Source organism: Alosa alosa, chromosome 10 (genome assembly GCF_017589495.1).
Source record: "Alosa alosa isolate M-15738 ecotype Scorff River chromosome 10, AALO_Geno_1.1, whole genome shotgun sequence".
Taxonomy (NCBI): Eukaryota; Metazoa; Chordata; class Actinopteri; order Clupeiformes; family Clupeidae; genus Alosa; species Alosa alosa.
In genome coordinates, this window is record NC_063198.1 from 25922163 (window position 1) to 25948236 (window position 26074).

Genomic DNA, 26074 nt, shown 5'->3' on the forward strand with positions numbered 1-26074 from the left:
GTGCTTCCAACACAAGCTTTGCATGCAGAGTTCTTCTTTGCTGTTTATCAAATGTGTATTCTATGACAATAATCTTTCTCAGCTGTGTATACCATAATCTAGGTTCATTGTCTGTAAGCATAGACAAACACGACAAGTGTGGGAAAGACTTAGGCAGATTTTTTGATTGAACCATCTATTCTCTCTCTGACAGCGTAATTGCCCTGGACTGGGTCTGGAGTGGCTCTTGAATACACTGAAGGCTTTCACACTGACAGCCTGTACCCAATGCAAAATGTGACAAAAATGTGACAAAAACAAGAATTCTTGGAAAATAATTAAAGGTTTATTAAAAAACACTTAAGAATGTACATTTACAATGGAAAGAGAAGAGAAAAAAAAACAATATAAAATACAAAGCTGGACGTGAAGAGTTCTTGTTATCTGCGTGATCCTTTAACTTCTCCACACTTCCATCTCATCTGGGAAGACGATCCAGAGTTGAACCCTGAGGGTTTTCCTGGTCTCTGAAAGACATGAGAGGATAGTGTTCTTTTCCTGCCCTCACGGTTTTGGCATATCTTCACTTAACAGAAACCCCCAAATACAATACCACAAAGGAAAAACAAGACACTCAGAGACAAAGATGCCATCTGAGAATAACTTAAGATCACTCTAATGACCACAGGCTTATTGTGGAATGACCACAATGGTCTATCACTTCTTTCCCTCCTCACACAAAGTCATACATTTAGACAAAACAAAGACAAGCTGTTTTTATCCAGTTTGATTCAGATTTTGTCTGGACAGAAAGACTTGGAATGGACTCTGAAACCTTATTTAGACAGAGTCCTTATTAGCCAAGCTCAAAACAAATGAAAGACAAAAGGCGAAGACTCCAGAAGTTTATCTGTGAGGCGCACAGAGCAGGTTAGAGGCTGCTGAGCTGTACTGCAGAGCCATGTGAGCTCCTCTAGCACACTCTCACACAGAGCTCACTTCTCTTCAGTTACTGGGACACAATCTCCAGAGACCCCTCAGGGGGGAAAGGGAGTAGAGATATTGGGTCCAGGCAAATTGTTCATCAAACCAGCTCTCCTCATTTACACCACAGAGAAAGTTGGGGGGGGGGGTCTTATTTATTACCCAGAGACACATCTGCCTTCAATTACTGCAGCACATTGAAAACTCTTCTTTTTTCACCTGATCCTCTACGTGTAATCACTCAAAACACAGCCCATCCTGAACTTTGTCCCCCCTCTTCCGCTTTGGTAGACACGTTGCCTCTTCCAAGGAAAACTTTTCCAGATTAATTAACGCCAAGGGTAAGTGCCTTTCAGGTCGATAACCACTATATAAATAATTTTCTGCCCTCTCTCTCGCGTGGGAAATTCAAAGAGGCTTGATGAGAAGCTCCCAACTCACAGGGAACAGGCATACTTAGAGCATCACAGAGCTCCAGCTCAAATGACCACGCATGGACCGCCAGCATCAGTGCACACATCAAACAGCCAGTTAGCCCGGGCCTCTTAATCATGGGAAGGCCTGGATATCTAAGGTATGGCAAAATCAATGGACAGAGCCAAAGGGCTACATTCTCTGATTCAAACCAGAATTGGAGAGAACATGAAAGAAAATGCATTTAAAACATCATCTTCATATGCCAGTCTGATGAAACTTGACTGTTTAGTCAATAGTGTCGCAATATCTGCGATTACGATGTGCTTCTGTAATCTGTACTACATTACCAAAAGCAGGGTCAAAGGGAAGCCCTGTGAATATCACTTGTCCATAAGTCGACAGTTTAAAGGTCTTGAATGAGACTTATGTAGTGGTGTTCAAATGAATGACTTTCATATCAGTTTAAACCTTAGTGAAAGTGAAGGTAAATAATAAAGAGTAAATACATTCTACAGCAAGGCTCATCATTCCAATTTTTCCCCACTGAGAAAAAGAAAACATATTTTGGTACAGCAATGAAACTGTAGAAGTAAAGTAACATTAAAAGAAAAATCATCCGAACTCTCTTTGACTGAAACCGTACCCTTTTCCTTTTGTGTTCATTGGCTGTACAATTACCATTACGCAATTACCTAATCGCACAAGCTACAAGTAATCGTGCACAGTTAATTTTGTCACATTTATGACTTTTATATTCATGTCATCCTCCTTGACTGCCACTTCTGGCTGGTGGGTGTGCATAGTGTGTGAGAGGCACAGACATGAGCAGCCCTAATTGACAGAAGGACTGCATTTGGCAAACTGGTGGCGAATAGAATAGCAAGGTAATGTACAGACTGCACAAACAGTCCTTTTTATAGCCTTTCCTTAGACTTACAAAGGGAAAAATACCTAATGACTTTTTGAGTGTAGTTAATGGTTTATAAAAGGGATTTTAAGGAAATGAATCCTGTCTGCATACTTAAATCACAAAACATTTATTGGTCACATACAATTATACAAAGTAAAACATGTAGTAAAATATTGGTAAACCTTTCCAATGGTAGACTATTGCAAACCAAAAGCTGGATCCATCTGATGTCATTGTGTGTTTCCAATTAACATCTTTCCATTTCGCTCCAAGTACACTGAAACATGTCAAAATGATTTTCTATGGCAAATATTTTGCCATCAGTACAAGAGAAATTACATTTAAAAGCACTGAAGTTGTCTTCAGTGAGTGGTGAAGATTTTGTAGATTAAATTGCTCAAAAACTCTAAATACAATGGCCTTTTCTCTCAGGCACTTTTGCGGAAAGTTGATTATTTTAGCATGCACATCAATGCCATGCAAGACATTGTTCAAAGAATTTAACTTGCGGACCTTTTTTGGATTTCACTAAAGAGTGAAAGTCTATTTCCAATAACCACGCCACTACACGAACACTAAATCGTGAGGGAATGGGTCTCCACCCTGTGGTGACTGCTCCAGAGGCAATCTAAGCAAAATATTGAAAATGATATGATGGAAAGATTTTTACATTTCTGAGTGTTGTAATGCAATTTGCCAAACAATGATTTGTTCACATCTGACATCTGCCCGTATATTATTGATCTATTTACGCACAGACACAATGAAATATTTATAAACACAGCAAAATGGCTAGTAAAATTATTTACCAGGCAGAACTTCTCTATATGATTAAGGAGCATGTTATACGGCTACTTTCTCGGGGGCCTTCTGATAATTTACTTTCTGGATTTATGAATAGGATTTGCTGTTGTAAAAATCTGAACATAATTTTAACATTATAGTTTAAAAATAAAATGATAACATGCTGCAGATTTCATGCACACTTATAAAATGACATGATAATTCATTTTGATATGATGCAGTACTTGCAACACTTGATTCTTGAATTTCCCCTGGGGATCAATAAAGTATCTATCTATCTATCTATACTTCACAAAGATGTGTTTCTTCCCATTCCTCTTCTATTACAGTACGTTTCAGAAACACTTGTTCTTTATACGCATATTTTGCTTATCATACAGTAAATGACATCCCTGTCTACAGGCATCGACAACCCTGATCACAGCAAGAACAAGTCCTCATTGAGATGGCCAGACTCCTGAGCGCCTGAGCACTGTGGGAATGATGGCGAAGGTAATAGCTAAAAGCTCACCAGGCAGGCAGGGGGGTGGGCAAGTGGAGTGAGAGTGGAGATTCCTCTAAAGACACTCAGCTGGTGGAGCAGAGAGAAGTAGGAAAAGAAATGATTGGAAAAAGCACATTGGAGCAGAAAAATGGGAGTCATGACAAAGGGGTGAGAGAGCATGAGAGAACTGCACACCTGCAACGGCGACATGTCTGGCAGATTCCTAGTCAGGGGAGCTGGTGGTCTCTGTGATGGATGAGGCTCAGGGTTTCATTAATGAGATGCAGAGGGGGAGCAGGAGGCACTGGCTCCATCCTGTGTTTTCATTACATTACACTTTCATACATAAAACCCCACCACCCAAGGCCCCAGAAAACCCATTTTTCAAACCAGGGTTCAAATGATCCGCTCTGGCTGGAAGGCGACTTCCTGAACAGGGCCCCATGCGATGGGTTGGGAGCCCCGAGAGGGCGGGGCGGCCGCACTCCCGTGTGCTGCGCACCTCTCAAGGGCTCTGGGCGCCGCGTGGGGCGTTTCAGGTGGTTTAAAATAAGTGTGGGGCTCCTAATGTCATCCAGATTTGGCATGAGCTGGCGAGGAGAATCGATCTGGGCCGGCTGACAGCATCTGGAGGGCTTTGAGGATTCTTCCCAACTCACGCATGCCAAAACCAAACCAGAGACGCACGACAGCTCGCTGCCAGTCAGATGACCTTCGCATACAAAAGAAGCGCGCACCATCTAGCCTGACATTTCAACACAGCTAGTTATTTACTGAGATGAAAAGACCCATTACATTGTACCAAATAAGGGGCATATGAACAGGACTTTGTAGAATGAAAGTGGAGGTTTTAAACTGCACTACACAATATTTGCTACAAATAATATAAAAGTTACAAATTAAAGGAATGACATTATATGGTAAATTGAAAAAGAACTGACAGACATTCGTAAAAAGTAACTGATATCTGGATGGCGTTCATAAGTTTTGAGTTAAGAAAACAAATTCCCAAAACTTTAATGAACAAAAAGATATTTCCTGCCTACCCAAAGCCCAGCACTAAGAGAGAAAATGAACATAATAGTACGTATCTATATAATTAAATCACAAAATATTTAGATTAATTTCTATAAAAACAAAACCTTTTGGCCTTTGCTGCCAAGCTGCTAGACCGCAGTAGCATGAGGCATAACTATAAAAACATTCAATTACTGAGGGACCATATAAAGTCCACAATCTCTACTGAAGCAAGCAGGGTCAAGAGCAGGCCTTCAGAATTAAAAATAGAATTTGATCAAAAATATTGATTTTACCAACACCACTATATTTTATTTTATCAGACATCAAAAATAGAGTGCGTGACAGTGCAAAGGAGGACAGGGTGAGTGAGACACAGGGGATAATGAATAGGAGACCTGGGGGAGGAAAAAGGACCCTCTCTGGTAGGATGAGGACATATCTGTCTCTCCCCTGAAGGAAGCACTGATATAACAGACATGTCTCCCTGCTGCTCATTCTCCATTTCTCCCCCTCTCCTCAATCCCGGCTTGGCCCCTCGAGGAGCCCAGGCCCCACAGCCTCCCATATGGAACCATTTACGGCTTCACATGAGGAGCTTTCAACAAGTGTTTACACTTCATACACTCGCTCAGCCGGGCTACACAAGTGCTGTTGCCGCTCTGCTTGTCTGAGCTGGACCGAGCGCTGAGGAGAAAACTACATTCCAGAGCAGGAATTTGGGTCACACTTCCATACAAAAGAAAGCTGAGAGTTGGTGGGATTCGACTGTACCCCCCATCCCCACACACACACTGCCACCACCACCTTGTCCTCCATCTTCCCTTTCACTTCGTCCATACTGTTGGCCTCTCATACTTCCCCTCGCTCCCTCTTTCCTGCCCCATGGACACAGACAAGCAGAATAACAATTAACATCTGTGCCAAACACTTTATGTCAGGGGCTGAACGCTTATGATAAGCCCTTTTAGGCGCTGTTGAAAGGAATCTTTTACTCAGGACTCCGCCATTGCCCCAAGTGGCAAATAAATCTGCGCTTTCACTCTAGTACAGTGAGATCGCACCCAGAGTGGCCTGGTGCTGAATGACAACATGACAAGTTCTCTTGGGTCTTCAGCAAGTCAGCGGGCACTCTGACTGGTGACATTACTGGGCAGCAAAGGTTCTGATCCCTACTGAGAACCAAACAGTGTAGACAAGCATTACAAACATACGCACTCACAGTCAGTCAGTCACTCACTCACACTCAGTCTATGAGGGCGTTACTCTCATAACGGATACCTTGGCTATAAGTGGGTACTCTGCTCCTAACCTGTTAGACCATTTTTTTTTATTACTATTATTTGAATGGTGTAATGCAAAAGGGACAAATTGCCAGCCATACAGCAAAGCATCACACAAACCTTGCCCGGAAATACAATTAAGAGTGGAATACCAAATGGAATCTGGGAGAGCGAGATAAAGGAGGCGGTATCCATGTCCACGTTCTGCATGTGGAAACGAGGAGGATGCGGCTGGTGGCATCATTCATGCTCCGAAGAGCTGCAGGGCAACCAGCGCTCATGCCAGGCTAATAAAGATGAAAGGGAGAGCACTGGTGGCCCGGGAGCCATGAAGGCATATGGGCTGCCATAAAACGCCCTCCCACTCGTCCTCATGAGAAAGTCACATGACAAATGATCCTGGGCAGCTAGGGGAAAAGTACATACTTTCAGCAAGGACCTTCTCACAGTCACTGCTCATCCATGCAAGAGCCCAGTGGTGCCTTGGGACGAATAACAGCAGATGCATGAGATTTATTGGTTTGTTGAGGGTTTGGGGGTTTTGGGGAGGAGATGGGGCACCACAGAAGCCATCAAAGAAAACATGTGTATGTTGGGGGACTGAGAGTTGGGTATTCCATTCAAGGTTGAGAGATTGTATAAGTATAAGTATATATACTCTTGATCCCGTGAGGGAAATTTGGTCTCTGCATTTATCCAATCCGTGAATTAGTGAAACACACTCATCACACAGTGAGGTGAAGCACACACTAATCCCGGCGCAGTGAGCTGCCTGCAACAACAGCGGCGCTCAGGGAGCAGTGAGAGGTTAGGTGCCTTGCCCAAGGGCACTTCAGTCGTGCCTACTGGTTGGGGCTCGAACCGGCAACCCTCCGGTTACAAGTCCGAAGCGCTAACCAGTAGGCCACGGCTGCCCCCAATGAGTCTGGACAACCTTTAGTGACCGGGGTTGCGTGTGATCCTGCTCATTTACTGGGAGGAGAGAACAAATAAAAATGTGATGCTTCCAGGATTTTAAATGGCTTTGAAGACTGATGACCTGGTCGAGACAGACTATTACATAACACCACTTTATTTCACTCTTTTTTTTTTTGCATGCCAGAGTATATGCTGCAAAGCAGTGCACCGATGGTCTTCTGCACCATGGATGCAACTGCTGTGGTCACATATCTCCAAAGATCTCCCCTAATTAAAGGGGAGCCCATGTCTGGCAGGCTCGCTGGAAAACAGCATTGATGAATATAGAGTACGGAACTAACGGAGGATGAAGAATCATCCATCAGAGATATCCCATGATGTCATGGGGTCCAACGCACGAGGGGTTTGTGGTTGGGGAAAAGTGAATCCTATACATGTGGGAATGCCATATGGGGACCGGTGAGACCGTCTCAGCAGGCTGCCCTGACAGACACATGGAGGCCCAGGCTCTGCTGGGTAGGACAGCACATAAAGAGGTAGGGGGAAAGAGAGGGAGGGAGGGAGAAAAGAAATAGAAGAGAGAGATGGGGGGGGAGAGAAAGTCCTGCTGAGCTCATAACTCTCAGGCCCAAAGCCTGTACGTGAATAACAACCTTCTGTGGACTTCAAAAGCATCACAGGAGGTCTGGAGGGGAACTCAGGGCAACCCATATAGATGTGGGGGGAAATGGTATTTACGTTTGTATGTTCATGTGTGTTTGTCTTTGTTCAGGAGTGCATGCATGGGTCCATGCGAGGCCCGTAGAGGGCACAGGAAGTGCTTTGCTATTTGTGCCCAGACCTCCTCCATCAGTGGAAAACTCACAAGGAGGTCGAGAGGTCCTTGCGACAGCAGGGCAGGAGTCACATAAGGACTCACTCACCCAGTGCTGCCCAGACAGACCCAAAACAACGTTTCCAAACAGAAATCAGGCACATGGGTATGTACAAGGAGCTTGGACTTAGGACCCTGTGTTGCAATATGCCACACTGTATATGGATTCAAAAGTGATGGGAGGTGGTGTGTCTGTGGAGGGTCCTTATTTATACACAGAAAGCAAACATCACTCAAAACAGCAGGGGTGTGATTCTTGGCTCCATAATTCAAGGCATCTGGATGTTGTAGCTTGGAGATCCTGCCAGCTTCTGTAAACATTCTTCATGAGACGTAAATGTCTACGGTTTAGCTGGATCAGATGAGAAGCACGTTGTGCAGGATGGGAGCTCCACCAGATAGATCATGATGTACAACAACAAAATCAACTTCCAAATCAAGTTTTAGAAATGTACTTACCAATCCATCCTGTCCTGTTGTCAGCTGAATACATCTGAAATTGAGCTGGAGTGGAAAAGAAAGAAAAAAAACAAACAAACTGTTAATAACAGTTTACGTGAGTATGGTGTTACAGCAGTGTCCACTACGCCACAAACTGACGTTTCCGGTTTTGCGTTAGAACAACAACAAAGAAAAACTATTAATAACGTTCCATGTTGGGCTATGTGACATGACTATGTTCAGATGGCACACAAATGTCTAGCCTATTGATAGGCCTAGATATTTTAGTCTATATTCTTTCCTAATGTCACATTGGAGTATCCAATCTGTCCTTGTTTAAACTCATACACTTGTATACATTTAGGCTTTTTCTATATACGTGAATGAAGACATTGGTTGTTTATGCAAGGTCGTTTATTGTCAAACAACAACAAAAATGTTTTAGGCTATGCTACTAAACAGCCTACAATAGCTTAATAAAGCATGGAGTTAGCTAGCGATTTTCAACATTAATTCTAGTTTACATAATAGACTTAAACATCAATTAAGCTGATGTCTAAGACCAACATTTATAGGTACACAGCCCAATATTTACCTCCTTTGGTTGTAAATAGGGAGATACATTTCATTTTAAGCTTAACTTTACAGCAGCAGCCATCCAGACATGCACATTGCACACCAAGCAGAACATATTTGAATTGTTGTAATAATAAAAGAAAGAAAAAATTAACGTTATTAACCGGTTACAATTATTTCAAATACACTTTTCTGTTCCAGAACATAAAAAAAAAAAAACAAAGATTCTGGTTTCGTTTTTGTTCCTAGAAATCTATCAATTGTTTCTGATTTTCGTTTTCGTTCCATGAACCGGTTCAAAGCCTTGCTCCTCAGAGACAAATAGTCACCACAGAGAAAGCATTGGTCCCCCTCTGATGCAGAGAGACGGGCCACTGCAGCAGCCACACAGACTGGACTTAGTCACTCAGCGCTCCCAACGGGGACGCTAATCTTATCTGACCGCGGGAGCTGCATTCATGACACACACACGCCGCTAAAAGGCCACGTCCGGCCACGAGTGGCTGCGTGTATTTTCCCCCTTGCCCGTGTCTGCACGTGGCCTCATCTCCAATTCCGACACCATCACAAACCCGATGATGCAGCCACGCAACCAGTCTGAGATAATGTGTCCTTTTAAGATGTAAGGACACCGCGCTATCTTGCATCCAGATATAGAACATGTGAAAGTTTATTTCATTGGGGCAAATGACTGCAGGATGCTGGGGATGACTCAGCGCCCACTGTGTGTATGTGTGTGTGTGGGACTGAGAGACCAGGACAGGCAGGATGCTGACAACACCCGAATCAGTAATAGTGATGCAGATGCTGTGGCAATGTTGATATCCTGTCACTGCAGCCTGCAGAAAGGTGGCTGAGCGGGAGAGTCGCTCAGATCTCACTGGGGTGGAGGCTAGCATGTCACGGAGAGCAGGCGGAGGATTGCGACAGCCGCTACAGCCCTCACCGCTCTGGAGGAGCTGGGCAAGGACAGCAGCTGAAGGACAGAGAGAAGGCAAAGGAGGCGCATAATGTGACCCAGAGCAGACAGGCTCCAGTTTCAGTACCAAGGTTAGAGAGGGTCCTTGGTATCAATGAAGAATAATAATAATAATAAAAAAAAGAATTATTAACATGTCAGAGAATCTTAGTAAAATCTTGATGGACAGTCTAGCGTCTCCCATCTGTTGGGCAATAGTGGTGGCCAATGCTGTTAGAGACAGTGGATATCTTTTCATTAATAAGCGTGTGGCTGATCTTTGCTCATTTCACGAAGAGAGCAAAGCGAAGCTGAGTGCCGTTAAACAACCTGTGCTTAATTCACGATATAGAACGGCCTCAAGGGGCTTATTGCTTTTATAAAACAGCCATCACATATAGGACATTGTATTGACACAAAATACACAAATAATCATGAAATTTAAAAGCTATTTCATCTACAAATGTCCATTCTTCCCTAGTCCCCATAGAATACTGTAGTTCCCCCGCTAGTACTGTAGATCCTTATCGGAATTGTTGCTAAGCAACTTTGAATTTTAACCGTTATGCATTCTAAGTGCATTAATATAGAACGAAATGCAGTCTCAGCCTTGCTATATCGGGAAAATATACAACGGCATTGAACGTGATTCAACCAATCATAATCAAGGACCAGAACTATCCGTTTTATAATGACCGATAGTCATGCAGAGCCATGATGCTGTGTTGGTCAGCTCAGTTCAGTTAGTTGTTCAGCCTCCCAACTGAACCACACAAGACAGCAGAGCAGGGCAGACTGCACAAAGATGAGTGACAGAAACAGGCCGGCCATACATGTGTGCACAGGAGGGAGGTGTGAGAGAGAGAGAGAGAGAGAGAGAGAGAGAGAGAGAGAGAGAGAGAGAGAGAGAGAGAGAGAGAGAGAGAGAGAGAGAGAGAGAGAGAGAGAGAGAGAGAGAGAGAGAGAAAGAAAGAAAGAAAGAAAGAAAGAAAGAAAGAAAGAGAGAGAGAGAGGCAGCCAACACTTCAGAAATAATCAAATATCTAGAGGTACTACAAGAGAGAGTGAGCAGCTACAACGCTCATGGCAGAATGACATCATAGCGGCATCAGTAAATAAGACAGACCAACATCAGAGGACCCACTGGCAGTCACTGATGGGCCAACAAATGGATTTGGGGTTTTATTTTTTCCCCAAATTTGCAGATAATGCATTTCTATCTGTGTTCACAAAGCTAGATTAAGCACAGGCTCCACAAAAGTGTTTGTTTATGCCATATCAATAAAAGGTTAATAAATGAAATTTCCATGACCGAAAAAAGAGAGAAGGAGAATAGGGAGCTGATAGTGCAGGAGTGCGAGGAGCGGGAAACAGAGTTTGCAAAGCGACATAGGGGAGTGAAACAGAGATTGATGCCATACAGACAAATGGAAAGAGACTGGGGGAGAAAGACAACATAACAAGGTATCACATGCTATAAAGTCCTCTGCTTGTTCTTGCCTTATATGGACTTAAAGCTGACCATGGCTTTTATGACCAGAGTGAAGATAGATGCATGTCCTTTTGGGGGAGAACATACTTGACAAAAATATGAATAGCGCAAAAAATAACACGTCGTCCGTCAGGACAGACTCGTGTTTGCACCAAGGGGGGGGGGGTTGTGGGGGTCAAGTCAACGGTGGGCAGGGCTTCAGAGAGACGACCCAAAAAAGATTACACAGGAAAAAACAAACTTTAGAAGAATGGGTAAATGGTCCATGACAGCGAGGGTTAATGCCTGAGTCTTGCCTATGCTGATTCACGCCAAATGGTCCATTGGCCTTTATTTCACTGCTGAAGGGATGCAGAGCCTTCTCCTCATTACGGATTATTAATAGGCAAACAACATAATGGATTCCCATTTTGCAGCTAAATTAGGGGCCCTCACAGCTTGTAATTAAATATTTACATGCTGAGAGGTGTCTCAAGTGACCCCTGAAGTTGTTCAGCAATTAGGCAATTGTTGCATAGATAAGTGGGTAAGGAAAAGATGAGCCGCAAAATCACATTTGGGTAACATTTTCTATTTTCAAAAAGTACGACTTCCTCTGTGAGTACTGTTGAGAATGGCCTGCTACAGTAGATATCTTCTATAGTTTTTTTTACAAACTTTATTACACAGTCAAGGGGTGCAGAGGCTAATGACTTGTTATGCAATGTTTTACAATCTTCCATGAAACGTTAGGCCTGGGGCTGATTCATTTATGGATGAAGCACTTAGTGCACGACCGGTGGGCTTTAGCAGCTAAAGCAACACCTCAGACGCTGACGAGGGAGAGCTGGCTGGTCAGGCGGACGGGCAACGGGCTGGGCAGTTGAAGAGTTGCTGCTGTGCGCTGCTGTACTGACTGATTGAAGGCTGCAGCACCCAGAGGAGGGAGATTGAGGCGCCCTCTCCTTTGAACCCGGTCCACTTCTCTACCGACGGTGGCGCTTCTGCCAAATTACCTCTCTTCCCTCCGCAACCAAAACGGGGAGGAAGGGGTGGGGGAGGCAAAGCCATGATGTCTACGCACAAACCAGCTTATCTCAGTGTGTGTGTATGTGTGTGCGCTTGTCTGAAACTCTTATATGTCATTCTTCACTTTGGATTAAGGGGGTTAATTACAAATCAATGGCTATTACATTAGGTCTTTCATTCTTCTACTTTAATTGAAATACTCTAAGTCAGTACCCAACAGAATTCTTTCAGTGGCTATGTCTTAACAAATGAAAAGAGCGAGCAATAATTGTCTGATTTGGCCTCTGAACAGACAAACGTGGACTGACAGCACCAGGTATAATAACATACAAGCCCTGATCTGTCTTAAAGCTAACAAGATCGGCCTTCAGATAGGGCCAAAGCAGCGAGACAAAGCACAGGATTAGCGTGCGTCTCTTTGAAGCTGCCTTCAATGTCACTAGGCATATATTAATGATGAAAGCTACAGACACATAATGCTCTGAGCAGCGAATTGAGAGTGAAACACATTCAACTGCACTTCAAAGTCATTAGCAAGAGAATGTACCATGACTGGCTTGCACAGTTAAAACTTTTCTTTGATGGCAAGAACATTCACAACCAAGTCAATGTGAAATATGTCACCCTGCCACCACACAGCACATCAGGACAAACACACTGGCCATGGACAAACTCAACACAATCAAATCAACACAATCAAATCAACACAGGCCATGGACAAAATCAACACAATCAAATTAAAGTCGATAAGAGACAAACATCTGAAACAATATCAAGGAACCTGAGGCTGAGATGGACATACAGCAACACAGAAAAGTTAAAAGTTAAAAGATAAATTAAAAAAAAAAAAAAAAAAAAAAAAAAATAGAACAATAAACTCACATACAAGCTATCAAAGCTTCAAGGTAGCACCATTTTTTAACAGATATATTTGCCTAATCTATCCCGAGGAGCTGCCCCTACTCCATTTACAGATGAGCAGGTTAGACTTAAAAGAGGTTGTCTGACAAGAGAATGGAAAGCTATACTGTTATCTTGCATCTTTACATCCTCTGACGAGATTTAACAGATCTATCATTTTTTACACAAATAACTGCCTTTGACTGTAAACCAGGGGTGGGCAACTAATTTCCCCAAGGGAAACATGACAAACTGGGACTGTTGAGGAGGGCCGGACCCAAAATACCCAACTCAAGTCTGAACTCAATTCTGTCCAATTCTATTCTGTTCTTGTATAACATTAAGTAAATCATATGGTTTTGTTTACTACTCGTAAGAACAGATGAAAATGTGAGGGAGACAAAGAAAAAACAGCAATAGGCTATTTAATCTACGTCCAGTATTTAATCCTCATTCTCGAAAATGATTTTTTGACATTGACATTTCTTTTTCAAGTTTTCTTATTAAACTTAAACAAGTTTACTTATAAAAAAGTACTACAATATCTATATAATTAAGCTAGGCCATGAAAATGTGAAGAAGTCAGTACAACCATAGGCCTGTGCCACCATTTCATCAACACTCAGCAATATTTCATCATTAAATCATTACCATCATTAGTTAATCAACATGCACAAAGAAAACTATTTTAAAAATGTAGGCCATGTTTTTGCTTTAACTTTATGCACAAAACTGTGATTGGTCAACTCGCCCTGTGTGTTGAGCCGGCTGCTTCAAGCAACCTGTGGGTAGTAGCTATACTAGTTATACTTTGTTATGCTTTGCAAATAAACTCAGACATATTTTGGTTACAATGACGGGGTTATCCGAATGTAAACTGTCTATCTGCCAGTAACGTTTTGAAATTAACACTTCGTATCGCCAACAAACAGCAGGAGTTTGTTCTGACAACCTTTTGCGGTGGTGAGCGACAGACATAAGAGACACAAAACTTTGAAAGGTTTACGCCGACTTAAAGGCAACTGCATTGTGTTGACGCAGAAGAATAAATTCTATTCACCAGCACATCAGTGAGGGTTTTACATCAGATGCATCCACGCACAAATGCATGGGGCATTACAAAATAGCAGTCGCTTTCAAAATAAAAGCAACGATATTGATTTGCGTGCATTATCTCTATGCTAGGCTCTTGACTATTGTTCTTTCACGGACCTTACGTGGGCCGGTCAGGGAAAGCCCACGGGCCGGATGTGGCCCGCGGGCCGTATGTTGCCCATGTGTGCTGTAAACAAACAAAGGTAGAGCCTTTGTTGTCTGATAACAATGACTCTCTGAACATAAAAAAGCATTCCCTTTCTGTATTAGTTTTTTTTCTCCGATGCACAAAAGAAATTACAAAGGGACAGCAGGTTTACTGACTGATTCCACTTTGACAAAGAAAAAATATATATAATTTACTGCAACTTGTAAAGGGGGAATTTACAGGCGCAGAAAAAGATGGGGTGAAAGAGAGAAAAATAGACACTGGCATCGATTGAAACCCAACAAATGAAAGGAGACAGGAAAACAAGGCTATTCTCACAGGAGAGCGCTGTGGTTGCAGCGTGCCTCCCACATAAGGACAGGCTTGTGCAAACCATCTCCTAAATGTTGACTTGGTCGTTGGAAATTGAAATGCACAAGGTCGCCACCGCTCAGCTTCCCTGTGCATGATCATGCATGCAGTGTGTACAGTCCACAGGAGAACTCCACAACGTCAGAGAGACGCTTGAGGCCTCTCCCACAGAGCAGCACATGGCTCCTGGACATGACAGGACATCTACCATCAGGTCAGGTGTGTGTGTGTGTGTGTGTGTGTGTGTGTGTGTGTGTGTGTGTGTGTGTGTGTGTGCAGATGAAGGGAAGCGGGGCAGTCTGGCATAGTGGCAGGTAACGGTTCCCAGGGTAGCAACCCATGGACCCCCACCTGACCATCAGGTCAGGTGTGTGTGTGTGTGTGTGTGTGTGTGCAGAAGAGGGAGCGCCCAGATGAAGGGAAGCGGGGCAGTCTGGCATAGTGGCAGGTAACGGTTCCCAGGGTAGCAACCCATGGACCCACACACACACACACACACACCACCTAATATCCCCCCTACATGCTTTCATGCCTCTGGCCAGAAGAATCCTCCATCGCGCTTGCCACAGACAATGATTTTAAGGGTCAGGCTGGATTACCATATGAATGCAGAAAATAATCGCTGCGGCTCAGACAATGGGTTAAGCAGATGCAAGGCAATCGAAATCTCTTCTGAGCTCTTCTAAAACGAGACAACATAAAGCAAAAAAATGACTCCCTTACAAAGGGTTATAGCCCTGTCCCATCTGGAGTAAACGGCACTCACTGCCCCTTAAGAGGCTTTTTTCGGGGGAAAAAAAGATGGGAAGTGTCTCACAGTGGAGGGCATTAACATGCTGGAGCAGGAACACGCAGAGTTTGGGGACGAGGTGACGATGGCTCCCCATCTGCGTGAGGAACAAGAGGCCCGCACACGCTAATGGCCCACGATTAGAAATGACCGATGGAGAGCGAGCAGAGACTGTCTTGGTCAGTCCCTTGCTGTCGGTGCAGAGGTATAGCACTTGATGGACAGCGGCTCTTTATCCATTGGCTGGCCATCTCATCAAGTGATTGAATGGCTGCTCGCTCCACTCAGGGCACAATCAGCCGAGCAGGCCTCAGTGCAGCAAGTGGGAATACGGGAGGCAAGTGGGAATACGGGGAGGCAAGTGGGAATACGGGGAGGCAAGTGGGAATACGGGAGGCAAGTGAGAATACGGGAGGCAAGTGGGAATACGGGAGGCAAGTGTATATATATATATATATATATATATATATATATATATATATATATATATATATATATATATATAAATAAAAGTATATATACTTTTTTGATCCTGTGAGGGAAATTTGGTCTCTGCATTTAACCCAATCGGTGAATTAGTGAAACACAAACAGCACACACTGAGGTGAAGAACACACTAATCCCGGCACAGTGAGCTGCCTGCTACAACGGCGGCGCTCGGGGAGCAGTGAGGGGTTAGGTGCCTTGCTCAAGGGCACTTCAGCCGCGGCCCACTGGCCGGGGCTCGAACCGGCAACCCTCCGGTTACAAGTCCAGAGTGCTAACCAGTGGGCCGCGGCTGCCCCTAAGTGGGAATACGGGGAGGCAAGTGGGAATACGGGGAGGCAAGTGGGAATACGGGGAGGCAAGTGGGCAAGTGGGAATACGGGGAGGCAAGTGGGAATACGGGGAGGCAAGTGGGCAAGTGGGAATACGGGGAGGCAAGTGGGAATACGGGGAGGCAAGTGAAAATGCAGGGGAAAGGGAACATCAGGGGGAACACTGGGTGCCCCTAAAGACGGCTCAGAACAAGACTCGGGGCAGACGGTTTAACACAACTCTGCTAGACACCATCTATGAAAATGGGGTCTAAAAAAGGCTTAAGGAAGAAGGGTCATCTGGTGTGATTTTTTTCTACGGTCAGAAGACAAGCCAACAAAGCATGGTGTTCATCATTTTGTATGGGAGAGCAAAATAAAATATTGCGTGGTTACTTAAAAGAGCTTTGCAATTACAACAGAAAATGCAGAACATGCTTGACCAATGGGTCCAAATTCCTTCAGCATTTCCAGGTCACCTGGCAAACATTAAGCAAAACATTCAAAACCATTTGTCTTCTACGAGAATAAGCAGAGGAAAAACAATGAGACCCATTTGGTTGCTTTGAGCTCATTAAAGAAGGAGTCTGTAAAAGGCCCATTCGTGCTGGTGAGTGTGCGTAAGTGGAGTGGATATTTATCACAAGTACATGTTTATTCTTGCTTTGTGGCTTCAACATCTTGTCTAAGGCCTAATGAGGGTCTGCACTCGGCACGGAAGAATGCTCTGTCACAAAATCCTCCTCTACGGCACGGACGTGAATTCAAAGAGAATGCATTAAGAACAACATCACACGCAATCTCATTCATTACCACAGTTAATATTTCATCATACTTTTTGACAAACAGTAAGATACTGTGTGGTTGCACAGTGATGCTCACCTGCTTATGGACACCTCACTTGGGGATGGGCTAGGTGACCTTGATCTGATCTCTGTCAGGGAGGGATTTGCGTCTGGGGCTGGCTTCTCTCTGGCCGCCACCGTCCCTTGATGAGAAGGGCTTTGCTCCACTGCTTCTGTCAGGTTTGCTGGGAGAGTAAAAATGTCAGACTGCAATCAATCTCTGGATAAGCGGTCAAAACAATGCGTGTCCATGAGCATAACAATCCACAGTGATAGCTTTCATCTTCATTACAGGCTCAATAACACACGGCACCATCAGGGTATGAGTAATTCGGCTTGTACAAGAACTAGACCAATGCAGGTGCACAGCTAATTGGTTCAATGTGGCAGCCCGTTCCTCATTCTTTAAAGTCAACCTTCCATTTCCCTTTTTAGACATCTCCAAATGTGTGGCCAAATCAATACATCCTTCTATACACTTGCAGTGAAGTGGTTGGGACAGCCATCAAGTGTTGCCAATGTTTGAAAAGTCATTTAACACCAGCTGAAACATTTCACTCTCTCAAGACAGGCAATATCTTATGCTGTAAAGATTCAAAGTTTACGAAATTTGGCATTTGCGGCTTCTGGATTTGGGCATGTGTATTTGTGTATTAAATCAGTTTTGGAACCGCATTGTAATGTGCACCCTAGTACACACACACACACACACACACACACACACAGGCAGTGCACACAAGTACTCATACAACACATACACTGGCAAATGCACATGTCATGTACATAAGCACACTGGCAGTTCTCACTAGTTTGCACACACACACTCCTAAATGTGAAAAATCTAGATGTACAGCAAAGTGATGCATAATATGACTGCATACTGGCAGAAGTGTACTTGTGCAATGAGGATACAGATGTCTAATTGGAAGTCGCCAAAGTATATTTTGTTTTTTGTTGCAGAGTGCAGTGAATTAGTGAACACAATTCTGTAAAGGCATCAAGACACACACACACTCTCACTTAGGCACACACACACACACAACACAGGTGCACAAACACAAAATAGTAAGAATCTGCACATACCGCAAAGCAGTGCATAATATCATAATGGCAGAACCATATGTGCAAAAGCAAAACAGATGTACACTGGAGTCATCAGAGTATACTTTGTTTATAGTCTTTGAGACTTAGTGCACACAAGTGACCTTGTAGACACATTTTGAGTTTCAAAAATCTTGAGCAACCAAGCAGACTTAAAGTTTACATGGAGTTGCAGGAGTAGGGGATAGAGAAAAATGGATGAGATTTATTTTCTTCAGATGGTACATGCAGCACTATTTACATATTTGACTATTTAATCTATTAACTCTTTCAGCTTCTTTGCTTTTGTTCCGTTAGGACAGCGAAAAGAGCCAGGAAACGAGTGGGAGAGAGAGAGAGAGAGAGAGAGATAGGGTGGGACAGGGCAATAAACACTGGGGTCCCCGTAGGCACCTACTGTAGACCTGAATGTGGTACAGATACGACAGCCGCTTGTGCCACAGGTCCCTCCAAATCACACTTCTGAATGTTGTGTTTATCCCCAGCTAAACCATGGCAACAGTGCATTGCACATGAGTCATGACTGGGTCAATGGATTTTCAAATACAGACATAGTGTTTTGTTGTGTTTTAAAGCAGGGGTGTATTGATTCTGTGCTACGGCTAGCTTATGTCAGTAATGTTACTGCCTTTTATGACTGGGCCCTACACTAACTTGAAAATGACTAAGCCACGGGAAACCATACTGCAGCTAACAACTACATGGGCTTCTTCTGGCACCCTACACGCATCACATTGGGGGCTATTATCTGTTGCCTCCTTTCCACTGATCAGGAAAAACTGTGCCCATTTGGAAGTACTTCCATGTCCTGGTGAGGATTGGTGCTGACACAAGGTCAACATCACAATCAGTGGAAAAAGCTCGATTTTACATCGATTCCACCGGCTGTTATGAGCCTCTCATCAATTCTGATTTCTCTGATCCATCATGTGTGAACTGTATGAGTGGGTGGCAGGAGATACACTGACAACTTGAACCTACTTCCAAGACCTGAAGAAGAGACCCTTGATGAAACTCCCTCCTCCATCGCCCCGATGGATTATGCCCATGAGAACAAGGCCTGCGTGGTCCTATGGTGTGTGTCTGTGTGTGTGTGTGTGTGTGTGTGTGTGTGTGTGTGTGTGTGTGTGTTGGGGGTTGGCATGTGGTTTTATCACCACACAGCTGGCTTGTCTGACTGATTGGTGGTCAGGGGGGCTTGTTGGCCTCACCTTCACGGCTCGTTTCCTCACTGGCTGCCTCCTTCTCCTGCTTGATCTGCCGAGCCCTCTTGGACGTCTCCATTCGCCCTTTGACCTGAGCCACCAGACGGGAGAACTCGCTGCTGTGCTGCTTCCCTGGACAACGCCAAACCACAGCAGCAAAAATAAGCCCAGAACAACACTCAAGGCAAACAACCTTAATGTATGCACAGAACACCCTCTCAAACAGAAACTTATTGGAACTTAAGAGCAAAGGGGAAAGTGACTACAATCAATACCACAACGCACAGAAGTAGGTTTGTATGCAGGCACATACACATAGAGAACAAGCTTTGCAAACTTATCAGTGATGGGTCATCAGTGACTCTCTGCCGGGTCTCGCTGATGACTTTAAGAGCATTCTGTCTGCAAGAGCAGGCGGTCGGCTCCAAAGAGCCCTTAATTAAGAGTACACCAACTTATTCTGGCTGAGTCCACGTAATGGGCCTTCTGACACAGTACCATGCCTCTGAAAGAAGACAAGCCCATAAAAGGTAACCGATGCAATTCCACGCCATGCATTTGAAATAGCGCAGAGTATCCCCCAGCCAGCATAAGGCTTCAGATGAGTTAGTTACACAATCATTCATGCAGACATGAGCAGTTCCTGGGTTTGGGTTCTTACACCTCATAATCAAATAACATTAATGCAATACTTATTAATTTTTTTTGCGAACATTGAGCTGAACATTAAATGATTCAATAAATTACAGAAGAATAAGTCACAGACCAGGTCCTGGAACAAACTCAATGGCTATGGCATCACTAAGTGAGAATGGTTTATTTAACTTGCTGTGTAATCTGATGCAACAACAACAAACTAGAAGAACTGTCAGACAAAAGAAAACATGGTGCATATCACAGACTGGAGACAAAGCTATTAGATTGGCTTGGCCAAGGGAAAATAAAATATAAAAAACAATAGCCAGGACAGGCCCAAAGCAGTTTGAGAGGGAGACAACGCCACAAATGCCCAGAAAAGCAGTCAAATACAATTTGAGATTGATGTCTCCTGTTAAACCAAATGAACCAGAGCCGAGTGAATTCTCTGGAGCTTGTTTTGTGATGGAAAAAAAGTAAAACTTAAGGTATGCAATCAGCAAAACATGGCTTGGGGCAGAGAGTTCAAAACATGAGAAAGGCTAATTCAATTTGCTTGGTTCTTCTCGCGAGTGAAGGCGCCGATATGGCTTTCGAAGTATAACCTAAATATAATAATAAAAGAGCTACATTTGAGCGTGCCTCCACATTCCATAGGTCTCCTGTCAATACGGTTTCTCTCAAATCAGCCTTGATAATAGACAGAGCTGCCAAGAGTTCCACTTTCTCACCCAGTCCCAAATGTGAGGCTGCCTTCTGAAAACTGAACTGACTATTTGGCCAAGCACCAATGCCCTTTCCTCACATGTAATCACCACTGATCGATAGCGGTGATTCTTCTAATGGATTCAAAACCTTTAGAATGCTACCAGCACCCTTCCACCGAAAACAGCTGTGTCACTTCTAATACACTGCAAGCCATTCGAAGTGAGGCAGGGGAATTACTCCCGGAGCTCTGCAACTTTCTAGCACAAGCTAAAAGAGAGTCAGCAGTTCATGGTTGCACATATAGGACATCAGATATAAAGACTGACAAGATGGGAAATGAAATGAACAAGCAAGTTTGGACATTGTAGTGCTAAAATAAATAAATAAATAAATAAATAAATAAATAAATAAATGGAGGCATATGTCATCGTATCATTATGGCAATAATGTCTTGTTTATGGAAGTGAAATTATTGGCTGTAACTCACTCATCTGTCCATGGACAGTGAAATACCTGATAAGTGAATGAGGCAAACATGTTTAACAAGGACACTGCAATGCGTACATTACCATGTATGGTAAAGAACAAACCCATTGGGATTACAAGTTCAAGGGCTCACTTTTAGCCATGACCAGCTTACAAAACACTGCTGATCAAAAGATAGACTACGGATTCCAAGTTAAAGCACACATAATGACATTCTGCCTTGGCAAAACACATCGTCACACAACGCCCCACCCATCTTAATGAGTAATCTCAAGCAATGATGGACTGAACAAACGGCAAACTAAGCCTGTATGCTCAGGTGTGCTGCAAGAGTCCCTGTTGTACTGGCTTCACCTGCACTCAAATCCATTCAAGAAGCCTTTTATGCTGCTGCCAAAAGGACTGAATGAATGCCACCATAATTGGACTAAAAAGAATCTCCAAAAAAAAAAATGCAATTAACTTTTTCTTCACAGCACCTAGCCGAAGACTTTGTGTCAAGCAATGATGCTGCTCCCTTCTGCATATGTCTGCTTCCCCCTAAAATATGGCAACTACTCCCTAAATTACTGCACTTGCTAACTCCAAGTGAATGTTAAGAGGCAAAAAAAACGGGAGGGAAAATGTCAGAACTAATGGGTGGACGAGGCTCTGTGATCACCGAATCCTGTGGACCCCAGCCCGAATGTCCCCTTGAGAGCAGGCTGGTTCAGAAGTCGGAGAGATGAGTGGAAGGAGAAAGGAATAGAATAGAGTAGAGCCTTCATACTGAGGAGCCATTTCATTTCTCAGGGAAGGATCAGGGTACAAAACCCGGGGCTTCAGGGGGCAGAACACCAGCAGAGGCAGGGATGAGGAGATTTCACACACTGAGGAATGACGTCACGTCCAAGTAGAAACCAAGTTGGATGCATTCCGGTTGTGAAAAGTGGTAAAAATAAGATGTGCGAGTTGTTACCAGGTATAGCAATACTACAGTAGTTTGTAATAATGCACTACACAGTATTACACTAGAGGTTGATTGATTTAATAGTCCCTTTCCCGGAGGGATTTTTGCAGTTCCTAGAACATAATGTTCCGACAACCTTTTTTTTCTTGTGTTCCGACCGGACCAATTTGGGGATTATTAAGTTCCTCTGACCACAGACCTGTAACTCTTCCAGCTCCTACTTCAGGGCAGGATCTTTTCCCTTTTCCGCATAGGATCCCTTAGTGACCTAGGTCTACGTTGATTGGTCCAACTTATAAGTCACGCCCACTGTCAACCCAAATTGAATGGCCAATTTGAAATTGAATGGGCAACCAGTTCCTATGGCCACTTGGTGTGAATGCAAATGGGAAAAGAGTAGTTAGTAGAACTGTTTAGAAGTAGACTGTTCCTATAACTATGTTCCTGTCAGGGTTTCCGTTGTCCGGTAATTACCAGACATTGGCCGGGGAAAAAATGAAATGTCTCCGGTCAAATTGTCCAATTGAAATTGGCTAATAACCCCGTCCCCCTAACGCAATCTGAATTTGAGAATAAGCCTTAAAATGTAAGCCTATATTAAAGAAATACGTCCTCTGGCTATGTTTTTAAATGTACAGGCTCTACCGTTTGAAAGCTATTAAACAACACGCATAGCCTATGCTGTATTTCAAATAGGAAACATTTCAAATAGGAAGCGCACGCTTAAAACGTCCATGTTAAACAACGAACAAATGAGTGAGGCGGTTCAAACATGGCCAGGCCCAGGCAGACTAGCCTTAAAAAAAAATTCAGAGGCCAGACGCGATGGATGATGATAAATTGGTAATGTCTGAAGCCTCAGATGTCCGGTCAACTCCACCACCACCAGATAAAAAGCAGAAGTGTCGGGTGTATCTGTTGTAATCATGACGTTGGAAGTGGAGTTGCGGGGTTGCGGCCGCTCCAAGACACGCTCATTCTCCGTGTACACTGGACATGCAACTGTGTTCTGTACCCAAAGCATACAGTAGGCCTATGCTTTCTCTGTCTATGATCTGCAGGGTTAGGGCCTCCTCGACAAGGAGATTGCTGGTCCGCGGATAATTTCCGGCACAATTAAACGGTCTCATTGAACCGCGGACTGAAATAAAAAGAAACTAAACATTTCCCAGAATAGGAAACATTTCTTATTTTATTGTTATCAAATAAAGAGGCATAGCCTTAGGGGGTAGTGGTGTGAGCGCTCATTCTTGTGTGTGCACATCTGTGCAAGTTAAACAGTGGAACCACTGAAGATAACGTGGGTAGCAGCAACAAACAACGTAGCCTTTTTAAAACAATGAACGAAGCGGACTCTTGCTGTCCATGAAAACATAGATACTGGCTAGATCTTGTTAGGCATGTTTATGTAAGTTAGGCTAATGAACATGTTGCATTCTATTCAGCCTGATTATGTCATTTTTAAAGCTACATAGCCAGTCTCCAGTTTTCCTCAACTTGACTAGGTAATTAAAAAGCGATAATAGGATATTTGACCGGCATATCATCAAAATCTCCGGAAAACTAAACCTCTGCCGGTCACTTTGACCGGCACCATTTTTTCCTAGCGGAAACTCTGGTTCCTGTAACTACTTGGTGGATAAGTGGCTAATGAGACATATAAGCCAGCCGTAGATATGCACTGTTTATTAGCAGTTCTATCACTGTTCTATTACTGTTGATGGGTGCAGTCATCTTGGAAATTCAAACTTGTGATACTTGGGGTTCAAATGAGCAAATAGGGCATTCTGATTGCAATTTCCTGCTCGTAACTGGGGAAATAAGACTGGGAATATACAACTGGAGATGACTCGAGTACAACTGGAATGCATCATAAGACAATTAAGAGAGTAAATTCAGAGTGGTTAGCCTTCTCACAAACACAAGATCCTCTGTGTATCATCTTCTTTCTTAACTTCATCTGTGACTGATGGATTTTCTCATTGCACATCTTCCCTGGTTTATCAAAGGCAGATGTGAGCTGAAATGCATACCACAAGCGTGGGACGGGAGCCAGCAACACACGACCCTTCAGTTCTATCCTTTCAGGTATTCTTCCGGGCATAGCACCAAGGTCCCAGCGGCACTGACCGAGGGTCAAGGTAGGTACAGTGTGATTAGACCACACAGTGAATTTTCCAGCCCAAATTCAATAACGGGCCTGTGTGAGAGACTAATTGCAGCCAGCCAGGGCCGGATGACAGGCCTTAAATGGTTTCTACAGTCTCTTCAGCTTTCCACCTTAATAATCCGAAGGTGATGACGAGATGCCATTATGACCCTTTCAATCTTAGCCCCTGAGGTCACAGTGCATTTGTCTGAACAGAGCAGCAAGAAAATACTTCCAGATCTAACATAAAAGTATTGATGTGTTTATTTGAATTTTTGTGGGAAACTTTCAATGGGAATTAACAGGAATTAACAGGAATAAACAGGAATTAATGGGAATAAACTAGGAAATTTTAATATGGCAAGTTAGTCTATAACAGGGAACTTAAATGTAGTGGACAAAACCCAATGTTGTAGCATAATATTAGTTAAAACAACCTGATTTAATGCAATTTCAGTCAAATTTCTACCCTGCACATACGTCAATCACATGCACACAGCAATCAGCATAGGCTACTAGACATAAAGGAAACCTATGGTGCGTTCATGTGCATGGGGAAAATAAATTCCCAGTGATAACGTCATCTCATGTGGGAATAAATGGTGTGAAACTGGGGGAAGTTTGCGAACAGAGTTGCCCAGTTATGGGCTTGTTGTCACTTTTGTCCTCAATCAAATGGGTGTACGTCCTTTTGCTTAAGCTCTAATGGGACGATTAATAACCATATGCTAATTGCCTGTTTGATTAAGCTGACAACTTTATAAATAATCAAAATCTATAAGGTTTGGGGTGTTCTGTTGTGTCATGATATTTTTTTTTTTTTTTTTTTCACAATTTTCTGGGATTCTGACTGAACAAAGTGATAGTCAGTCAATGTTCCAAGCAATCGGATTTTGTTGTTGAGTGGCGTGGTATATCTTGGGCAGTTCAGTGGTTTCAGTGTTGCTAGCTTAGCACGCTAGTAACCCATAGGCAGAGAATACAAGGAAGTTTATTGTCACATGCATATAGTTACTGGGTGTAAGAAATGCAGTGAAATTATGTCTGGTGTCTGCCTATTTGTGCATTTATGGGGAGAAGGGGGGTAAAAAGTGCAGTGGAATGGGATTCCCGCTAGCATGGTACCTAGCTTTGTATGCTAAGCTAAGCGAAAATACGAACAAACAAATCATATTGCTTATTACAAAACAAAATGTTAATGTTTGTATATGAAACAGGTTGTATGAATTACCCAAAATTCCCAGTTAATTCCCATTAATTCCCATAAGTTTCCGGAAAGTTCCTTTGCAACCCTATTAGCAACTAGCAATATGTTGTTAATAATATGTTGACAATTGCTCACAGTATATTAAAATGAACCCAAACAAGTAGCCATAAGTTAGGAGAATCTAGACTTGAATCTATGACTGATCTTTAGCTCAAACCAGAGCCTGTTTACGGAGAGCTGGTTCACTCCATTGTACCTGCAATCTCTTGCAGTTCCGCTAGGGGCGATCACGAATAAGTGCAAAAACAATGGGGGTCTATGGAGCTAGACGGCTGCATATGTCTCTTTCACCTGGTTGTCATTTGAATAATCAAAGATTTGATTGTGGTTTCTGCAAGGTCAATATGGATTATAGGTCAAAAGTTGAATGAACGAGTATTTACGTCCTTTCAATTTCTTACAGGTTGGGTCGTTGTTGCCCACAACACACTAGCTTTCTGCTAATGAATGACGTCATTGATGCATTTGAAAGGCTTTTTAG

General features: G+C 43.4%; 1 protein-coding gene across 3 annotated transcripts in view; it reads right to left on the reverse strand.

The window, feature by feature from the left end:
- Positions 1-303: 303 nt before the first annotated feature.
- The window catches only part of rad18 (RAD18 E3 ubiquitin protein ligase), a 49499-nt gene continuing 23728 nt past the window's right edge, over positions 304-26074 (reverse strand). For 2 of the 3 annotated variants that reach the window (XM_048254950.1, XM_048254952.1), the window contains 4 exons: positions 19405-19530; positions 17130-17277; positions 8130-8174; positions 304-506 (listed from right to left, as the gene is read on the reverse strand). In XM_048254950.1, coding sequence (XP_048110907.1) covers positions 8150-8174; positions 17130-17277; positions 19405-19530 — 299 coding nt within the window. In that variant the 3' untranslated portion in view covers positions 304-506; positions 8130-8149. The remainder of the gene's footprint in view (positions 507-8129; positions 8175-17129; positions 17278-19404; positions 19531-26074) is intronic. The other variant, XM_048254951.1, reaches the window with a different exon arrangement.